Raw genomic sequence first — 20,584 nt, forward strand, 5'->3', positions numbered from 1 at the left:
GAAACATTCTGATGGGGCTCTTTAATACCTAGAAACATTCTGATGAGGCTCTTTAATACCTAGAAACATTAACATTCTGATGGGGCTCTTTAATACCTAGAAACATTAACATTCTGATGGGGCTCTTTAATACCCAGAAACATTCTGATGGGGCTCTTTAATACCTAGAAACATTATCATTCTGATGGGGCTCTTTAATACCTAGAAACATTATCATTCTGATGGGGCTCTTTAATACCTAGAAACATTAACATTCTGATGGGGCTCTTTAATACCCAGAAACATTAACATTCTGATGGGGCTCTTTAATACCTAGAAACATTTAACATTGTGATATGATGATTTGTAATATTGTGTCCTGGTCTCCCCCATCAGATGGCTGTGTGCTCACACTGGACCCGAACACAGCAAACAGAAACCTCTATCTGTCTGAGGAGAACAGAAAGATGACGTGGAGGACAGAGGAGCAGCCGTATCCTGATCACCCAGAGAGATTTCAGGATTTCGACCAGGTGCTGTGTAGAGAGGGTCTGTCTGGGCTCTGCTACTGGGAGGTAGAGTGGAGTGGGAGAGGGGCTCATATCGGCGTGACATATAGAGGGATCAATAGGTCAGGAAGGGGTGATGACAGTGGGCTTGGACCTAGTGACAAAACCTGGTGTCTGGTCTGTTGTGATGACCATTACTCTGCCTGGATCCATAATAAGCTCACTACCATACCTTCCCCCTCCTCCCCCCCGTCCAACAGAGTAGCACTGTATCTGGACTGGCCAGCCGGCACTATGTCTTTCTACAAGGTCTGTTCTGATACACTGACTCACCTGTACACATTCCACACCACATTTACCGAGCCCCTCTACCCAGGGCTTTTTGTTTGGTGTCACTCCTCAGTGTCCCTGTGTCAGGTGGTGGCCCCTGTGTCAAACACACAACGTGATGTTTCACTCTAATCATGGTCCTGTTCAGTAGTAGGAGACGCCGTGTCGCGTCGTGTACCACACCACCCGGGCCTTATTGCTTAATTATAAAACGGCTCCCTGGGAAATGTGCAATTTGACTGGTTTAAATGGTGTGTCAAGCCATTGATAAGTCCCCTATTCCCACACATCACTTAGATGTAGTATCATAATATAGATAGTTAGTATTGATTCTAGATGGTAATATTGGCCATTCAATCCTGTCTTGACCATATTACCACAAACCCCCATGAGGTGCCTTTAGTAACTGGTTTTATAATAGTAATAATGTAATTAGAGCAGTAAAAATACATGTTTTGACATACCCGTGGTATACGGTCTGATATAGCACGGCTGTCAGCCAATCAGCATTCAGGGCTCCCAACCACCCAGTTTATTACCTTTTTTATGATAAAGTTCTGCTTCCGTGTGAACTAACTTACACAGAATGGAAATGACATGTCACAGATTTGACCTGTGTGAAATGAAGACGATGGAATAAGAGTTTGAATTGTTTTAAATGGTATTTCAATAAATACAATAAAGTTTGGCCAAAGTTTCTTCCCTTTTATTCCTGTAATTACACATGAAATTAAATGTAGACCTAATGTCACACGTTGACATTTTGACACAGTAATATATCACGTTGTTTATGGAATAACCCTTTACACAAAGGTATAATGTTACATCATTTAAATGAGTAAACGACCACAGATCCATTTTTATTTTATTTAAGCAAGTCAGTTAAGAACAAATTCTTATTTTCAATAACAGCCTAGGAACAGTGGGTTAACTGCCTTTTTCAGGGGAAGAATGACAGATTTGTACCTTGTCAGCTCGGGGATTCGAACTTGCAACCACTAGGCTACGCTGCCGCCCCATTTAGAGAGGACAGAGCAGGATAGCCTGTAATTTCTAAACTAGAACGAAGAAAGTACTTCAGAACAATAATTTAACTGAACAAAGACCTGATGTGTCAAGATCTATTTGTGCTGCCTCATTCAATATCAATATCAATATTGGTAGACTGGACAGAAAGCAACATATCCTGTTTAGAAAGAAAGTTGACCAGTCTCTCCTCCTCGCTGTCCTCACCACAGACCCTACAGGAGGTAGTCTCTCCTCCTCCCTGTCCTCACCACAGACCCTACAGGAGGTAGTCTCTCCTCCTCCCTGTCCCCACCACAGACCCTACAGGAGGTAGTCTCTCCTCCTCGCTGTCCCCACCACAGACCCTACAGGAGGTACTCTCTCCTCCTCGCTGTCCCCACCACAGACCCTACAGGAGGTACTCTCCTCCTCCCTGTCCCCACCACAGACCCTACAGGAGGTAGTCTCTCCTCCTCGCTGTCCCCACCACAGACCCTACAGGAGGTACTCTCTCCTCCTCCCTGTCCCCACCACAGACCCTACAGGAGGTAGTCTCTCCTCCTCGCTGTCCCCACCACAGACCCTACAGGAGGTAGTCTCTCCTCCTCACTGTCCTCACCACAGACCCTACAGGAGGTACTCTCTCCTCCTCCCTGTCCCCACCACAGACCCTACAGGAGGTACTCTCTCCTCCTCCCTGTCCCCACCACAGACCCTACAGGAGGTAGTCTCTCCTCCTCCCTGTCCTCACCACAGACCCTACAGGAGGTACTCTCTCCTCACCACAGACCCTACAGGAGGTACTCTCCTCCTCCCTGTCCCCACCACAGACCCTACAGGAGGTAGTCTCTCCTCCTCCCTGTCCCCACCACAGACCCTACAGGAGGTAGTCTCTCCTCCTCCCTGTCCTCACCACAGACCCTACAGGAGGTACTCTCTCCTCACCAGACCCTACAGGAGGTACTCTCTCCTCCTCCCTGTCCCCACCACAGACCCTACAGGAGGTAGTCTCTCCTCCTCCCTGTCCTCACCAGACCCTACAAGACAGTAGATCTCCAGGACGAAGGTGTAATGTAATTGCACCTTTTTACCAGCAGGGGGAGGCAGAAAACAGCAGCGCCTACTGCAGTAGAGTAGACACTTTCTTCAGGGAGAACTAGACAGTTACTGATTCTGCAAAGATTTAAGAATTGATGACCGTTGCCATAAATACATGTCTTTAATATAAGATATAAAATCCTTCTTATGGGAAAACAAATCCTGCGATTCCTCAGCACTAGTAGAACAGGACACCTTTAATACTTCTCTCACAGCCAACACTAAGAGCACTGGAGGGGAAAGCCATGACAACCAACACTAAGATCACTGTGGAGATGAAAGCCATGACAACCAACACTAAGAGCACTGGAGGGGAAAGCCATGACAACCAACACTAAGATCACTGTGGAGATGAAAGCCATGACAACCAACACTAAGACCACTGTGGAGGGGAAAGCCATGATGGCTAAAAGTACTAGATTGGAGGCTTGTCTGGTGGGGGAAGATTTAACTACAAAAACAGGGTTTAAAGAACTAGAATCACAGCAAATCAAAACCTGGGTTTTAATAGGTTGAGGCATGTTTCCTGAAGATTTAAATGAAAAGCCGTCCCCCTAGCAACTACTACCCACTCGCTCTCTTGTCGACGAGTCAACAACAAATGTCTCTTTCTACTGGTGAACTTTGAGACATTAGACGTTCACGTAGCTTATTAAACCCCATATCATTATAGATACAATTATAAAAGACTGTCATTATCATCTGTGCAGAATAGAGGGAAGACACAAGGTGAAAATAAACAAAGAAAAACCAAAATATATATCTGTTAATTTGCTAGATATATTCAATATATTTTTGATTGAATAAAGAATATGACTGCTAAGAGAATTTGATCCATTTGAAAAACTATTAAGGCTATTTGACTGAACACTAGAAATCAAACCCACATCAACAGGTTCCTTGTTTGATAGTCAACAAACTGTTAATAAATAAAATCACTTCCAAATAAACAAATTAAAACATATTACTTATTCATTCAGGATTTAAGTTGTTTTGAGGATCAGGGAGCTGTGTAGCTTTGGGTTACATCCTATTCCCTATGTAGTGCACTACTTTAGACCAGAGTCCTATGTGGCCATGGTTGAAAGTAGTGCACTACATAGGGAATAGACTGCTATTTGGAATGTACAGTCTTAGCCGATAGCCGTCCTCAGCTGAGATAAATTAAGACGACAGACTGGATAGGCTCCCTGCAGACAGGACACAGCTTGTTCCTCTTCTTCAGTTTCCTGGCGCAGGTGTAACAGGCCATGAGGTGTCCGGTGCGTCCGTGTACGATGCAGCCGTTCTTGGGCCTGGTCTGACAGATGACGCAGGGCTCCAGGCAGCTGGCGGGGAGGTGAGCCTCCAGGCTGTTGAAACGCTCCAAGTCTGGTGCCATCACTTCTTGGCTGAAGGGGGCGCTAGAGGACGAGCATGAGCCTACACCATTGGAGTTCGAAGAAGAGGTGGAGGGCTGGGAGGAGCAGGCCGAGTCTTGGGAATCGGGCCCAGAGACCAAATCCTGGGAGTCTTTGAGGAGGGGAAGGGGCGACCTGGCTCTCTTCCCGTCTGGGACATCCAGTCCTTCGGTCTCGTCGGGCTCTGTCGGGGCTGGGGAAGGCTTGGGGGGAAAGGGTTTGAGGTTAGGGGCTATGGTGGTGGTGGTAGCAGAGTTGCTGTCGGCCTCGGGAAACCAATCCATTCTACGCGTCCAGCAGCGGTTGCAGTTACGGGGGAGGGGAGGGTTCAACTCCTCACACTTTGAGCACTTCCAGTAGTCCTGAAACAACACCGCTAGATTAGACCACACCGCTAGATTAGACCACACCACTAGATTAGACCACAGGCACCACCGCTAGATTAGACCACAGCCAGCACCACTAGATTAGACAACACCGCTAGATTAGACAACAGGCACCACCGCTAGATTAGACAACACCGCTAGATTAGACAACAGGCACCACCGCTAGATTAGACAACACCGCTAGATTAGACGACACCGCTAGATTAGACAACACCGCTAGATTAGACCACAGGCACCACCGCTAGATTAGACAACACCGCTAGATTAGACCACAGGCACCACCGCTAGATTAGACAACACCGCTAGATTAGACGACACCGCTAGATTAGACAACACCGCTAGATTAGACCACAGGCACCACCGCTAGATTAGACAACACCGCTAGATTAGACCACAGGCACCACCGCTAGATTAGACAACACCGCTAGATTAGACCACAGGCACCACCGCTAGATTAGACAACACCGCTAGATTAGACGACACCGCTAGATTAGACCACAGGCACCACCGCTAGATTAGACCACAGGCACCACCGCTAGATTAGACAACACCGCTAGATTAGACCACAGGCACCACCGCTAGATTAGACAACACCGCTAGATTAGACGACACCGCTAGATTAGACAACACCGCTAGATTAGACAACAGGCACCACCGCTAGATTAGACAACACCGCTAGATTAGACAACACCGCTAGATTAGACAACACCGCTAGATTAGACGACAGGCACCACCGCTAGATTAGACCACAGGCACCACCGCTAGATTAGACCACAGGCACCACCGCTAGATTAGACCACACCCCTAGATTAGACCACACCCCTAGATTAGACCACACCGCCAGATTAGACAACAGGCACTAACCAACCAGAACATTGGTAGCGAGTGACAAAAAAACAGCTAAGCAGCATGTTGGCCAATCAGAATTCTGAGAAATGATCTGTGGTATCCTTGTGTTGATTAGATGTGTTTTATTATGGGTAATATGAAACATACCGCTTCCGTGATTTCAGTGTCGTCATCGAACGAGTCCTCCTCCTCTGCCTCAAAGATGGTGACTTCATACACCTGTGAGAGAACGACAGAGACACAGGGAGTCAACAGCTGCAGTTTGACCCCAGGACACTAGAGGGAGCTGTTTGAAATGACACACACACCAATGTTTCCTCGGGGGGTCCGGGAGCATGCCCCCCCGTGATAATTTTAGAACCACTGAAAATGTCTGCTTTTTGTTGGTGTGGTGGTGGTGCACCACAGCTAAATAAATGCAGCGGAAACACAGTTGAAAAGACAGTGAGCCGAGACCTCGTCCTCTCCAGACACTGAAGCCTCTTCGGGATCGCTGTAGGCATCCGAGTCGATGGACTCCACCTCAAACTCCACGCTGAAGTTATCAGACTCAGAGTCCAGATCCTGGCTCAGACCATCGTCACACACGTCACTGACCAACGAACCTACTTCCTGTTGAGAGAGACAAGAGAGAGAGCTCAGTAACATGGGACTTACACAGCTGCCGATAGATTTACAAATTACAATCATCATTTTTTACTCAGAATCTAAAGTACTGAACAAACCGATGTCACACACTAGACGTGAAACATTTAGTCTGACCATTATGTGTAGGAATTAATAAACTCATTCCTTCATCTGTATAATTTTGTAACCCAGCAGGTATTCTCTAGTTTAGGATCTCACCCTCCTTTTATTTAGGATTGTTGAAACTACAGTGACAGGGTAAATAGTTGTACTGCAGGAGGCTCCCCCACAGAGTTACAGGAGGCTTCCCCACAGAGTTACAGGAGGCTGACCCACAGAGTCACAGGAGGCTAACCCACAGAGTCACAGGAGGCTGACCCACAGAGTCACAGGAGGCTGACCCACAGAGTCACAGGAGGCTGACCCACAGGAGGCTGACCCACAGAGTCACAGGAGGCTGACCCACAGAGTCACAGGAGGCTGACCCACAGAGTCACAGGAGGCTGACCCACAGAGTCACAGGAGGCTGACCCACAGAGTCACAGGAGGCTGACCCACAGAGTCACAGGAGGCTGACCCACAGGAGGCTGACCCACAGAGTCACAGGAGGCTGACCCACAGAGTCACAGGAGGCTGACCCACAGAGTCACAGGAGGCTGACCCACAGAGTCACAGGAGGCTGACCCACAGAGTCACAGGAGGCTGACCCACAGAGTCACAGGAGGCTGACCCACAGAGTCACAGGAGGCTGACCCACAGAGTCACAGGAGGCTGACCCACAGAGTCACAGGAGGCTACTCACAGTGTTACTGTGGGAGTTTGAAGACTCGCTGCTCCTCCGGTCTCGTTTCAGGCCTCCAATCACACACCAGGACATGCTGTCATCAAAGGTCAGAGAAAAGCTGTCTGACCTAGGTCTCTTCCTGGGCTCACACCCGTCCTCCTCTTGTGTCGATGATGTCCCCTCTGGAATAGAACAGAGGTGAGCAGTGGTTTTAGTCGGGTTGACACATCAAATACGACTGTCAACAATTTCTTTCAAAACGAGCCATTTCTCCTCTGATGGCCATAGAGAGGAACATTGTGCATCCGATCACTCCGTTGACATATTGAAACATACTGATAAGTCTTTAACAAAGCTGTTTCTCCCTTGATGACAATTTAATATCTTATGTGATGTTCACAAGACATGAAGGATTTGTTTATAGCCGTATCTGTGTACTGGGCCCTGAGGTACGATCAGTAGCTAAGAGCAATAAAATCCCCACTCTTTAAAAATGGTCCATATCAATTCATCAGGCGAGGACTTGTGGATTCCCCCCCTGGTCCGTTGGGAACAGGACTGTCTTTGTGGTTGTCTGTGTGTGGAGGCCGTCAGGCTGCTTTGGGACTGAAGAGACTCATTGTGAGGAAAAGTCATCTGAAAACATTCTCCACAGCCTCCAGACCAGAGTGTTCCTACGGTCTGATAGCTGGTCCTATCCTACACAGAGATACCATCTCAGACCACCACGTCTGCCTGCCGTGCTACAGATGGCCAGAAAACCCCTGTCAAGAAGGACAAGTCTGGGCGGACCCATTAAAAGTGACTGTGGTTCTATGCTTTGATGGATCCATAACTCAGTCTTTGCTTCCCCAACAGACTTGACAGGGCAACACATGAAGCCATGCGGTCTGACACGACATCAGTCTTTCTCCAGGAGGAAATTACAGCACAGATTCACATGAGCAGGACTGGTGTAGTTAGTAGGTGTAGGCTTATGTACACACTGCTGGAGTACTCCAACAACACAGACAGAGAGAGACAGACAGACAGAAAGGCAGGCAGGCAGACAGACAAAGGCAGGCAGACACAGAGACAGGCAGCGAGGCAGGCAGACAGACACAGAGACAGGCAGCGAGAGAGTCAGACAGACAGACAGACAGACACTCACCAGGGTCACTACTCCTCCTCCTTCTCCTGCGTTCTGAGGTAGATGATGAATGACAGTCTGAGTCTGTGTCCTGTAAACAGATGAAACAGGAGGAAGCGTTAGAGAAATCAACCAGTGAACCAGGACACTGAGGGAGGTCTGCCTATAAAACTCACTCAGGCACAGCTACCACTTAAAACGACATCACAGGAAAAACCGCATCAGCAGCTCCAAGGGAGACCGTCTTGGAACACGTGCCAGTATAAACATCACTCTGACACCAAACTAAAGTTGTTTCAACTTGAGGTTGAGTATGTTTACGTCCCCGACCCAGAGCTAGGCAATTAGTTTGATCACAAGCATTTTCATTACACTCACAATAACATATGTGTGTGACCAATAAAATTTGATTTGATTTACAGTTTGTTTGTAACTATTTAAAATGGAGGGTGATGGAGAAGTGTTTCCCCTATATTAATTTAGTAACGGTGGCCCACCGCTATACAACTATTTTTGAGCCCGGTTGTAAACCAAGGTTTCCAGAACCCTTCTGCTGCTCTCTTAGGTGGTTTAACTAAGGGAAAGCAGTGGTGAAATACAGAACCCATCTGCTGCTCTCTTAGGTGGTTTAACTCAGGGAAAGCAGTGGTGAAATACAGAACCCTTCTGCTGCTCTCTTAGGTGGTTTAACTAAGGGAAAGCAGTGGTGAAATACAGAACCCATCTGCTGCTCTCTTAGGTGGTTTAACTAAGGGAAAGCAGTGGTGAAATACAGAACCCTTCTGCTGCTCTCTTAGGTGGTTTAACTAAGGGAAAGCAGTGGTGAAATACAGAACCCTTCTGCTGCTCTCTTAGGTGGTTTAACTAAGGGAAAGCAGTGGTGAAATACAGAACCCTTCTGCTGCTCTCTTAGGTGGTTTAACTAAGGGAAAGCAGTGGTGAAATACAGAACCCATCTGCTGCTCTCTTAGGTGGTTTAACTAAGGGAAAGCAGTGGTGAAATACAGAACCCTTCTGCTGCTCTCTTAGGTGGTTTAACTAAGGGAAAGCAGTGGTGAAATACAGAATTGAAAGATGTGAGAAAAGTCTGGTAAGCAGACTCCACATCGGCCTAAATATTTTCCCATGAAATACCATCAAACAACATCTTAAAAGTGCTCGCAATTACTTTTGTTAAATAGTCTACATTTAAAAATGCTACTAATCATTCCTCTCTGTTTATTTCCAACTGCCAAAGAGAAGTGGAAAATTAGAAAGAATGCATCTGAGTAGGATTCTAGTTGCATTGACAGGCACGACTCATGCCTGTGAGCCATAACCAATCAGAACTGCAGTAGGCCTATATGCAAATAGACCATTGCCATATATGGACCTGTGCCATTCACTGGATTGTTTTTACAGCATGAGCGGTCGTGAGTAGATGAACTGGACTGTGTTTACAGCATGAGCGGTCGTGAGTAGAAGCGCTTGTTTTGAGATCAAAGCGAGAGCGACTTGTGCACATTTGTTCATATCCTTTGCTAGTGAGTTATTAGCCCAGCTTTTAGTTAGTGAGTTATTAGCCCAGTTATAGATCATTTGTAGTCAGCAATAGGGGAGTGATTGCTTCTTACAAGACCACGAAACGTGTACATTTCTAGACATATTTGAAAAGCCAGTCAGGTAAAAAGTTATTTTTTTGTCTTAAAGGGGCAGTATTTCCATGTTAAAATGTTATGGGATGCATTTTCTCCATTGTTTTTGATGGTAGGCCACTCTGGTAGGACAACATTATGATCAAATAGCCACAGTAGCAGCCTCAATGTTCACAGTAAGCGCGTGCCGGAACGTTGAACAGGATTTTCACAACGTTCAAGTTTGTGCTCATCAGACCTGAGATTTGCTCAGTGATAAAAAACAGAGAACAGTGGTTGGGACAGAGTGCAGATTGGAGTGGGTCTACGGCAGTGCTCTCCAATGGGTCGATAGCCAGCGACCAGCTCACCTATGACTAGCTCGACAAAACTATTCTGGAAGTACATGCAATTTTCACGTGTTCCACCGCAAACTGTCATAAACAGATCTCACTAGTATCAGACAGTACCAGCTACTGTATAATCAATGCAACATTATCCCAGCCCTGGTTAAACACTAGTATCAGACAGTACCAGCTACTGTATAATCAATGCAACATTATCCCAGCCCTGGTTAAACACTAGTATCAGACAGTACCAGCTACTGTATAATCAATGCAACATTATCCCAGCCCTGGTTAAACACTAGTATCAGACAGTACCAGCTACTGTATAATCAATGCAACATTATCCCAGCCCTGGTTAAACACTAGTATCAGACAGTACCAGCTACTGTATAATCAATGCAACATTATCCCAGCCCTGGTTAAACACTAGTATCAGACAGTACCAGCTACTGTATAATCAATGCAACATTATCCCAGCCCTGGTTAAACACTAGTATCAGAAAGAGCCCGGGGCTCTTATGAGTCGAAGCCAGAACTGATGTTCAAAAGGTCTTGTCGGTTGTAATAAATTACAGCGGAAAAAAATTCATGGGAATTTATTTTTATTTCTATAATTACGACTAAAGAATGACAAAATAGCAAATTTGGGTCGGATCTTGTAAAACAGCTGCCATCTAGTACGGCAACATTATAGCAATGCCCCCAACTGGAATGTATCAACCAACCACATTCTCTTGCCCCCCCCCCTCATTTAGTTTAATGTGCCCAGCATAGAAATACAATGAATAGATGCTCTTTCTATGTGGTCTTCTTACCTTAGGCCCTCTATCCGGTTCACTCTGGCTCCTGGGTTCCGTGAAGACAGATTGGGATTCTAAAAAGGAAAAAATTAACATCTACATTTAAAAATCAGAATAGACTACTTCCTCACTTGTCTTATCAGCCCAATACATTGAACTGCCTAGCGTACAAATGGCTTTTTCAAAAGAGAGATGTATATCAACTAGAAACTACAGGACAATAGGAAGTGACAAAAGGAAAGCTAAAAGTACCTTGATTTTTCACCGCGAGGAGATTTTGTGTGATCATAGCGAAGAGGACTCTGAAAGAACAAAAAACATACAAAGGCTAACATTAGCATAGTGAAACGGTTTCACTATCAGACATCTCTCATTTGTTTAGCAAACAGAAGGCTGCTCATCAGTAACTTCTTTTTGAAACATCAGTACACATCTGAGCCAACACATGCAACAGGTGACAGCATATTAAGTGGCTGTACTAGAGGCCAGAGTCTGTATTAGAGGACCAGAGGAGCTGTACTAGAGGCCAGAGTCTGTATTAGAGGACCAGAGGAGCTGTACTAGAGGCCAGAGTCTGTATTAGAGGACCAGAGGAGCTATATTAGAGGACCAGAGTCTGTATTAGAGGACCAGAGGAGCTGCATTAGAGGACCAGAGGAGCTGCATTAGAGGCCAGAGTCTGTATTAGAGGACCAGAGGAGCTGTACTAGAGGCCAGAGGAGCTGTACTAGAGGCCAGAGGAGCTGTACTAGAGGCCAGAGTCTGTATTAGAGGACCAGAGTCTGTATTAGAGGACCAGAGGAGCTGTATTAGAGGACCAGAGTCTGTATTAGAGGACCAGAGGAGCTGTACTAGAGGCCAGAGTCTGTATTAGAGGACCAGAGGAGCTGTACTAGAGGCCAGAGTCTGTATTAGAGGCTGTGTAGAGGGGCTGCATTAGAGGCTGTGTAGAGGGGATGCATTAAAAGCTGTGTAGATGGGCTGCATTAGAGGCTGTGTAGAGGGCCTGCATTAGAGGCTGTGTAGAGGGGCCGCATTAGAGGCTGTGTAGAGGGGCCGCATTACAGGCTGTGTAGAGGGGCCGCATTACAGGCTGTGTAGAGGGGCCGCATTACAGGCTGTGTAGAGGGGCCGCATTACAGGCTGTGTAGAGGGGCCGCATTACAGGCTGTGTAGAGGGGCCGCATTACAGGCTGTGTAGAGGGGCCGCGTTAGAGGCTGTGTAGAGGGGCCGCGTTAGAGGCTGTGTAGAGGGGCTGCGTTAGAGGCTGTGTAGAGGGGCTGTGTAGAGGGGCTGTGTTAGAGGCTGTGTAGAGGGCCTGCATTACAGGCTGTGTAGAGGGGCTGCGTAGAGGGGCTGTGTTAGGGGCTGTGTTAGAGGCTGTGTAGAGGGGCTGCGTTAGAGACTGTGTAGAGGGGCTGCGTAGAGGGGCTGTGTTAGGGGCTGTGTTAGAGGCTGTGTAGAGGGGCTGCGTAGAGGGGCTGCGTAGAGGGGCCGCATTAGAGGCTGTGTAGAGGGGCCGCATTACAGGCTGTGTAGAGGGGCTGTGTTAGAGGCTGTGTAGAGGGGCTGTGTAGAGGGGCTGTGTTAGAGACTGTGTAGAGGGGCTGCGTAGAGGGGCTGCATTAGAGACTGTGTAGAGGGGCTGTGTTAGAGGCTGTGTAGAGGGGCTGCGTAGAGGGGCTGCATTAGAGGCTGTGTAGAGGGGCTGTGTAGAGGGGATGCATTAGAGGCTGTGTAGAGGGGCTGCATTAAGAGTCCTAGAGAGGTTGTATTAGAGCAATGCGAGCCGTGCAAACGGAGTGTGTGTGTGTTGGGGGTTTATTGTCCGTCCCAAGCTGTGTATGTTATTGTGTGAGTGTGTGCGGCTCTTTGATGGAGAAGATGTGTGTGTGTGTCCTCACCGTGGTTCTTTAACAGAGAAGCTGTCCACTCCCAGTACAGCCCCCAGTGGGTCATCAGCACAGTGCACTATGTGTTGCTGCTTCATGTCATAAAGCTGTTTCTTCATGATGTACTGTCCCAGGTAGAATATCACCTGACAATAGAGAGCACAGGGTTCAGAGGTCAACACCACAGCGTCGAGAGAGAGAAACAGGGTACAGGCAGAGCGTCAAGAGAAGAAGCCTGGGAATGTCTCAGGATAAGACTGCACCACCAATAGTCCTGTCTCAGTCCAGTTGATATCCTCCATAGGACTGTCTGGATCAGTATGTCTCAGTCTAGTTGATATCCTCCCTCCATATACTGATCCAGACAGTCCTGTCTCAGTCTAGTGGATACCCTCCATATACTGATCCAGAGTATTCTGGGTCACAATTTAGACAGGTAACTGATAGACACATGATCACTGCACTGAGTAGAAGTATATGACTCCACCCAATATACTTCTCTAGCTGACAGGAGGCTATTGTGATAGACTGATCACTGCCATGAAGGCATCAGTTCCTTATGATAAAAGCAGATTACACAGACTGTAAACACATTTTCCAGCAATCAATGTGGACCAGTAAAACGCTCAGCACTCCCATACACTCTATAAACTACAGCATCAGAGGAGCGCCTCTCTCTCTCGCTCTCTGAGATAACTCTGTCTCCCCGATGAACAACAGAGAGGAAGGAGCCAAACACGGAGTCCCAGACTAGTTAGACATTCCAGAGGTCCATTAGAACCCCAGTGAGTCAGAGGTGACTGAACACTCTAACATTCTAACTAAGATAATCACCAGTCTCTCTCTATGACTCAGACTCTCACACAGACAGACCCCCCCTGACATGTCTCATCAAAGCTGTGTGACGTGTCCTCAAACCAAGGTGGCCTGCTAGCCAATCATAGCTCGTAAATGACAGTGCAGTTGTATTCTAGTTTAGTAGACACGGTTATCCAGTGACTTACAATCAGTTCAATCAACTAAAGTAGGTAAAACAGCATACCAATAGGAAAACAATAGAACCAAGTCAAATGTTTAAGAGCAACTACCGTATGCAGTGCTTAGTTGATGAAAGCGACAATCAATAGTGAAACTAGTGTAAATCCAACGATGCAGAGAATAATCCAGAAACAAATACAAAGTAGATACCAGTAGTTTGGCTGCTAACGACAAATTAAGAGTGACTTTCCCCCCTTTAGAAACTAATACCCACTATTCTAGGAGTAAACGCTAAGATATACTGCAATTGGAAATTCAAAACATAAAATATTTAAATGTAAAAAATGTATTTAAAAAAATGTGAGACTAGAAAATAATTACAGAAACTGAAAAGTCTGGGAGATAATGTCTATTGAAGATCTTAAAATATTTTCTCTGTCTGCTTCATGGAACAATAACTTGATTAACTAAAGTTAAGCCAAAGACTAGTGGTTCTATATCAGCAGGATATAGGAAACAAAACAGCCAGCTGTCAGGTCACGTCTTACCTCTTTCAAGGTGAAAATGTCTTTGTCTGCACCTGCCTGTTGTAATAAGATATGCAGTTTCTCTTTTGGTCTTACCTGTGAAAATATAGCACATAAACAAAAAATATTATTTTAGATTCAATGTAACTGTAAACAAATATGACTTAAATAGTGTGATAGAGAGAAAGCGGTTTAAATTCATACTTACAAGTTTCTCATTGTCCAACGTATTTATTTGGGAACTATTTCTATGCCATTCTGCCATTCTCTCACAATTCTCTGCCATTCTGTCTTTCACCTGTCGAAAAGTAGAGGTAAAATACATGTTAATTTCCAAGTTAACATGCAATGCCTTATAAAAGTACACAACTACATACATGTCAAGACAAGCTTTGGAAGACAAAAACAAGTTTACCTAAATAAATAAATAGAAGTACTAATGAGTAGATGTTATTTATCTACCCCCTCTATAATACACCCTTCATATTCTGTACATAAAGTGCTTCAGCTCGGCTGGTAGCATTAGGAACCACTTCCCCGTCTCCCCCGGATTTAAATAGGCTCTGAGAGACATGTCAGGACTAGCACTGTTGACGCTAGGATGCTATTGGGCGCAGCCGGCGTCTGGTTGAAGCGAGATTACTAACCGTAACATGTTTTAGCATGACGAGCACACCGCTTTGACACGCCCACCTAGCGGTCACCCTGCGTCGGTGCACCCGCCTCCACCCTTAGTGCGGAGTTGGCTGCTAGAGTTGGATATGCCCGGGCATGTCCCAGTTTACTACAGCCCTGCATTGTGTAACAATCAGCTGTTTTACTGACATGGGCAGGGTTGGAGGAAGGGTGTCTCGACTGACTCTCTTAGCTATTGCTTTTCCAAACAAAGAAAGAGCCATGCAAGTTGACAGGTGAAATATTGGACATAAACTGGTTGCCACTGGATATTAACGTTACCACCGTGGATATGAAATTACAAAGTACGGGATTAAAGCCAAAGTAACGATTTGTCACTAACATTTAAGAGGGGTTTGACATCTGGACTCACTGATAACAATTTTTATCTGATCTAACATTTGGTCATGAGTTTAGTTTTTCTGTTGTAGATATCCATCAATGTTATTCAATCGCATGAAAGAACCTGACCTGCGAAAAGTAACGTTACCTACACTTCAATCCTCATCCTGTTATTGCTACCAATCCAAATGGGATAGTTTCCTATCAATCTGTCAAAACACAATGAAGACAAACAGCTTGGAAAGACCCACGACCCAGTTGTGGGGCTCTGGAAGCCAGTAAAGTAGACCAGTGTGCAATATTGGCAAGTTAGTATAGCTGATTAATAACAAACGTTACAGTCAAGTGTATTTAACATAGGCATCTAGCTAGATTCAATGTGTGGTATTTACAATATATGTTTTAACTAGCTAACCACTAACGTTACGCTGTACCGCCAAAAATAAAACTGTTGAACGAGCAACTACAGTCCAGACGTTGACTAAGTTAGCAAGTTGGTGTCGCTGACCAGGCAGCGATTTTTGATATATCTTCATGTGCCTTTTGTTAGATGAGTAACTACGACACCACAGATAAACATATTTGACGACACTCTTGCTAGGTTAACATTACATTGCAGGTTTAGCCGTTGTACTACTAACTACCACACTTCGCTACTATGTGTTAACGTCTAGCTATTCAACGTTAACTCCTTACTAGTAGTTTCCGTTTTAGCCATCAGGAAAACACGAGGATGAGAGGCCTTGTAGCATGTGGCTAATGCTATTCAAACATCAACTATAAAATGTAGTGGTTGTACAAATTACATGTCAAAATAACGCATAGTTAAACTATTATACACAATAGCTTGCATTTAAACTTCCATAGCAATATTTAAATAGATTTAGAGCACATTATTGTCTTCACTTACGTTACTTTCACAATCCAATAACTTGCTTCTAAAGTTAGCGAGGCAAACGAACGTTAATTTTGTCGCCTCTAGTGGCGGTTCCAAAGTAGGGCACGTGCACCGAAGATGAATCAGGTTGACTAATCAATCACAAGAAGAAGACAAATATGTCTGTTTTTACAAGAAGAAGAAAAGACTACCTGCATGTGGGGAATGTTCATAGTTTTATAGTGGAAAGAAACATTGGAACTGATTGGCTGGATTGATTAATCATTGATACAATCATCAGAGGGTAAAGGGCATTGGTTGTCATTCAAATCACACAGTCAGTGTGAAGAAGAAATCAGCCACATTGAATTAATATAATAGACAGGTTTCTGTATGTCTGGATTTATAAGTGTATTCATCATCATTATCCCCTGAGAAAGGAATACATCAGTGTTCTGTATCTTCACTCCAATATGGGTCAACTCTTGACATTGCACTCGCTCGTTGAAACAGGGGGTATTGTGACTCTTCACATGGCTACTTGCTGACTGCGAAATCATTGCCTCCTTCTGCCAGAGACAAAAGTGTGTTTGTGTTACGTTCTGTTATTCTGTCAACCAGCTCTGCTCTAGGGCCATGTATCAAGCGTAGGAGTGCTGATCTGGGATTCGTTCTGCCTTTTAGATCACAATGAATCGGATAACATGGACATGGGGGACCTGATCCTAGATCAGCAGTCCTATTCTGCCCCTGGTCTGGTCGGATGCTGAGACATGTCCTGGCAGTTCACACTTCATCATCATAGTGCCATGATGCTAGTCCTTATGATGCTAGTCCATATGATGCTAGTCCATATGATGCTAGTCCTTTGGTTCGAAGAACAGAGAATAAACTGGTATCAGTGAATCTACAACAGAAGATACATGGAAATAATGGTCATGGAACTAGTGGTCATTGAACTAGTGGTCATTGAACTAGTGGTCATTGAACTAATGGTCATTGAACTAGTGGTCATTGAACTAGTGGTCATTGAACTAGTGGTCATTGAACTAGTGGTCATGGAACTAGTGGTCGGTCATTGAACTAGTGGTCATTGAACTAGTGGTCATGGAACTAGTGGTCATGGAACTAGTGGTCATTGAACTAGTGGTCATTGAACTAATGGTCATGGAACTAGTGGTCATGGAACTAGTGGTCATTGAACTAGTGGTCATGGAACTAGTGGTCATTGAACTAGTGGTCATTGAACTAGTGGTCATTGAACTAGTGGTCATTGAACTAGTGGTCATGGAACTAATGGTCATTGAACTAGTGTAACGTTACATTGGTGCCGTGACCCGGATCACTGGTTGCTGCGGAAAAGGAGGAGGTTGAAAGGGGGGTGAGTGTAACGGATGTGAAATGGCTAGCTAGTTAGCGGGTACGCGCTAGTAGCATTTCAATCAGTTACGTCACTTGCTCTGAGACTAAGTAGGGTTGCCCCTTGCTCTGCAAGGGCCGCGGCCTTTGTGGAGCGATGGGTAGCGATGCTTCGTGGGCAACCGTTGTTGATGTGTGCAGAGGGTCCCTGGTTCGCGCCCGTGTCGGGGCGAGGGGACGACGTAAAGTTACATCTGTTACATTGGTGCCGTGACCCGGATCACTGGTTGCTGCGGAAAAGGAGGAGGTTGAAAGGGGGGTGAGTGTAACGGATGTGAAATGGCTAGCTAGTTAGCGGGTACGCGCTAGTAGCATTTCAATCAGTTACGTCACTTGCTCTGAGACTTTAAGTAGGGTTGCCCCTTGCTCTGCAAGGGCCGCGGCCTTTGTGGAGCGATGGGTAGCGATGCTTCGTGGGCAACCGTTGTTGATGTGTGCAGAGGGTCCCTGGTTCGCGCCCGTGTCGGGGCGAGGGGACGACGTAAAGTTACATCTGTTACATTGGTGCCGTGACCCGGATCACTGGTTGCTGCGGAAAAGGAGGAGGTTGAAAGGGGGGTGAGTGTAACGGATGTGAAATGGCTAGCTAGTTAGCGGGTACGCGCTAGTAGCATTTCAATCAGTTACGTCACTTGCTCTGAGACTTTAAGTAGGGTTGCCCCTTGCTCTGCAAGGGCCGCGGCCTTTGTGGAGCGATGGGTAGCGATGCTTCGTGGGCAACCGTTGTTGATGTGTGCAGAAGGTCCCTGGTTCGCGCCCGTGTCGGGGCGACGACGTAAAGTTACATCTGCTACATTGGTGCCGTGACCCGGATCACTGGTTGCTGCGGAAAAGGAGGAGGTTGAAAGGGGGGTGAGTGTAACGGATGTGAAATGGCTAGCTAGTTAGCGGGTACGCGCTAGTAGCATTTTAATCAGTTACGTCACTTGCTCTGAGACTTTAAGTAGGGTTGCCCCTTGCTCTGCAAGGGCCGCGGCTTATGTGGAGCGATGGGTAACGACGCTTCGTGGGCGACCGTTGTTGATGTGTGCAGAAGGTCCCTGGTTCGCGCCCGTGTCGGGGCGAGGGGACGACGTAAAGTTACATCTGTTACACTAGTGGTCATGGAACTAGTGGTCATGGAACTAGTGGTCATGGAACTAATGGTCATGGAACTAGTGGTCATTGAACTAGTGGTCATTGAACTAATGGTCATTGAACTAATGGTCATTGAACTAATGGTCATTGAACTAATGGTCATGGAACTAATGGTCATTGAACTAATGGTCATGGAACTAATGGTCATGGAACTAGTGGTCATTGAACTAGTGGTCATTGAACTAATGGTCATTGAACTAGTGGTCATGGAACTAGTGGTCATGGAACTAGTGGTCATGGAACTAGTGGTCATTGAACTAGTGGTCATTGAACTAGTGGTCATGGAACTAGTGGTCATTGAACTAGTGGTCATTGAACTAGTGGTCATGGAACTAGTGGTCATTGAACTAGTGGTCATTGAACTAATGGTCATGGAACTAGTGGTCATTGAACTAGTGGTCATGGAACTAGTGGTCATGGAACTAGTGGTCATGGAACTAGTGGTCATGGAACTAGTGGTCATTGAGACCGAGAGAAACGTCACGACTTTCCTTGGTTAATGAAAGTCAAACCACAACATCTAAAAAGGAAAAGGCCTACTGGTCAGAAATGGCTCCTTGATTTGGATTAAATCATTTCACAAATGTGTTTATTGATGGACAAAATGAAAAGTGGAAGATTCATTATAAATGGTCTGTTTTGTTGATAACTTCTGTGTGCATCAAAATACATCAAAACTTCTATTTGTCCTTGAATCAGCAGAAAGTTTTTGGTCTCTGGTACCGTTGGCATATTTACCAGTCTGCTCCCCCTCTCCTTCCTAGAAGGCCTGAAATCATGAGTCAGATGTTATTTTAGAACGACCTGTTCTTTCAGAGCCTCAACATGTCAGGGCATGTTATAAAGCCTTATAACCTCCAATAAGTGTTATTAATCCTTTATAACTTCTAATTAGTACAAATGGAATGACAAAGGCCTCTAACACACATTTGGATTTAGCCTTAAGTGATTAAAGTCAAGTTATCCACTTGCTTCAATGAATTAGGATGAGTATAGAATTTGTAAAGTAATTGACATTGTGATCAGATTTACTTGATGGGTCTCTGGCGACTGGAAATCATTTCTATAATACTAAATCTTACATGATGCCGTCTCATCAGTCTCACAACAAGTCTCTCACCGGCTTCATTGACTTTGCAAATGAGCAGGATAGGCTAACGTTGAAGAGTTATAAATAGCCACGTAACCATTCAGTTCCAGTTTATACTGAAAGGGGAAGCCGTCTCTCAAATGGCATCCTATTCCCTTTATAGGGTACTACTTCCCCATGGGGCTCTTGTCAAAGGTAGTGCACTATATAGGGAGTAGGGTGGCATTTGGGACTGAAGTTCTGTGCTACCACAGATATGTCCCTTGTTATTTGGCTCATGTGTTTTTGTTGGCCTCCGGTGGTTGGGTGTGTACACACTAGACTGAGCCACAATGGCAGGCCTGTGAACGTAGAGAGGCTGAGCAGACAGCAGAACACACCGAGGCCTCTCTCTGAGACCAGGGAACTGCCTGTACCTTGTAGCACAGTCCCCACCTAGATTTTTCTCGTCCACACCACCTCCCATCGCAGGTTCGTATTCACTAGATGCCAAACATTAGAAAACAGACTGAAACAGGTAAGGAATAACTTAACTTGTCCAGTAAGAAACGCCTGTTTTGGTTTTCTGTTGAAAAACGTTTTTGCTACAGTGTGCACTAATGAATATGACCCAACTCTTATTCCAGCCCTGTATGATACCATGTTGACTAACTTGTAAAGGGCAAGCCCATGTGTAACTCTGTGTTGTTGTATGTGTCGAATTGCTATGCTTTATCTTGGCCAGGTCGCAGTTGCAAATGAGAACTTGTTATCAACTAGCCTACCTGGTTAAAAATTAAAAGCTGTA

At 45.6% G+C, this 20,584-nt stretch overlaps 2 protein-coding genes across 6 annotated transcripts in view; one reads left to right on the forward strand and one right to left on the reverse strand.

Annotated features, from left to right (window-relative positions):
- LOC129838635 (NLR family CARD domain-containing protein 3-like) overlaps positions 1–1,506 on the forward strand; it is a 16,472-nt gene extending 14,966 nt beyond the window's left edge. For all 4 annotated transcript variants that reach the window (XM_055905742.1, XM_055905740.1, XM_055905738.1 and 1 more), the window contains exon 11: positions 376–1,506. In XM_055905742.1, coding sequence (XP_055761717.1) covers positions 376–950 — 575 coding nt within the window. In that variant the 3' untranslated portion in view covers positions 951–1,506. The remainder of the gene's footprint in view (positions 1–375) is intronic.
- Positions 1,503–16,899, reverse strand: LOC129838637 (E3 ubiquitin-protein ligase Mdm2-like). Of its 2 annotated transcripts, none has more exons than XM_055905746.1 (11): positions 16,185–16,899; positions 14,466–14,555; positions 14,279–14,353; positions 12,765–12,898; positions 11,112–11,161; positions 10,875–10,933; positions 8,121–8,190; positions 6,989–7,152; positions 6,016–6,171; positions 5,707–5,778; positions 1,503–4,686 (listed from the first exon to the last, which is right to left on the reverse strand). In XM_055905746.1, the coding sequence occupies exons 2-11, from the start codon at positions 14,541–14,543 to the stop codon at positions 4,075–4,077; spliced, it is 1,470 nt and encodes a 489-aa protein (XP_055761721.1). In that variant the 5' UTR covers positions 14,544–14,555; positions 16,185–16,899; the 3' UTR covers positions 1,503–4,074. The 2 variants fall into 2 exon arrangements, with proteins under 2 accessions (XP_055761721.1, XP_055761722.1); XM_055905747.1 differs by lacking the exon at positions 16,185–16,899 and adding an exon at positions 14,673–14,897.
- Positions 16,900–20,584: the final 3,685 nt, after the last annotated feature.

The sequence above is a fragment of the Salvelinus fontinalis genome, chromosome 39 (assembly GCF_029448725.1).
Source record: "Salvelinus fontinalis isolate EN_2023a chromosome 39, ASM2944872v1, whole genome shotgun sequence".
Lineage (NCBI taxonomy): Eukaryota > Metazoa > Chordata > Actinopteri > Salmoniformes > Salmonidae > Salvelinus > Salvelinus fontinalis.

Coding starts and splice junctions, on each gene's coding strand:
- LOC129838637 (XM_055905746.1), bottom strand. CDS start 14,543: ATGGCAGAGAATTGTGAGAGAATGGCAGAATGGCATAGAAATAGTTCC. Junction 11,162..12,764: donor TTCTCTGTTAAAGAACCACG/GTGAGGACACAC, acceptor TTGTTCTTTCAG/AGTCCTCTTCGCTATGATCA. Junction 5,779..6,015: donor CAGTGTCTGGAGAGGACGAG/GTCTCGGCTCAC, acceptor GTTCTCTCACAG/GTGTATGAAGTCACCATCTT.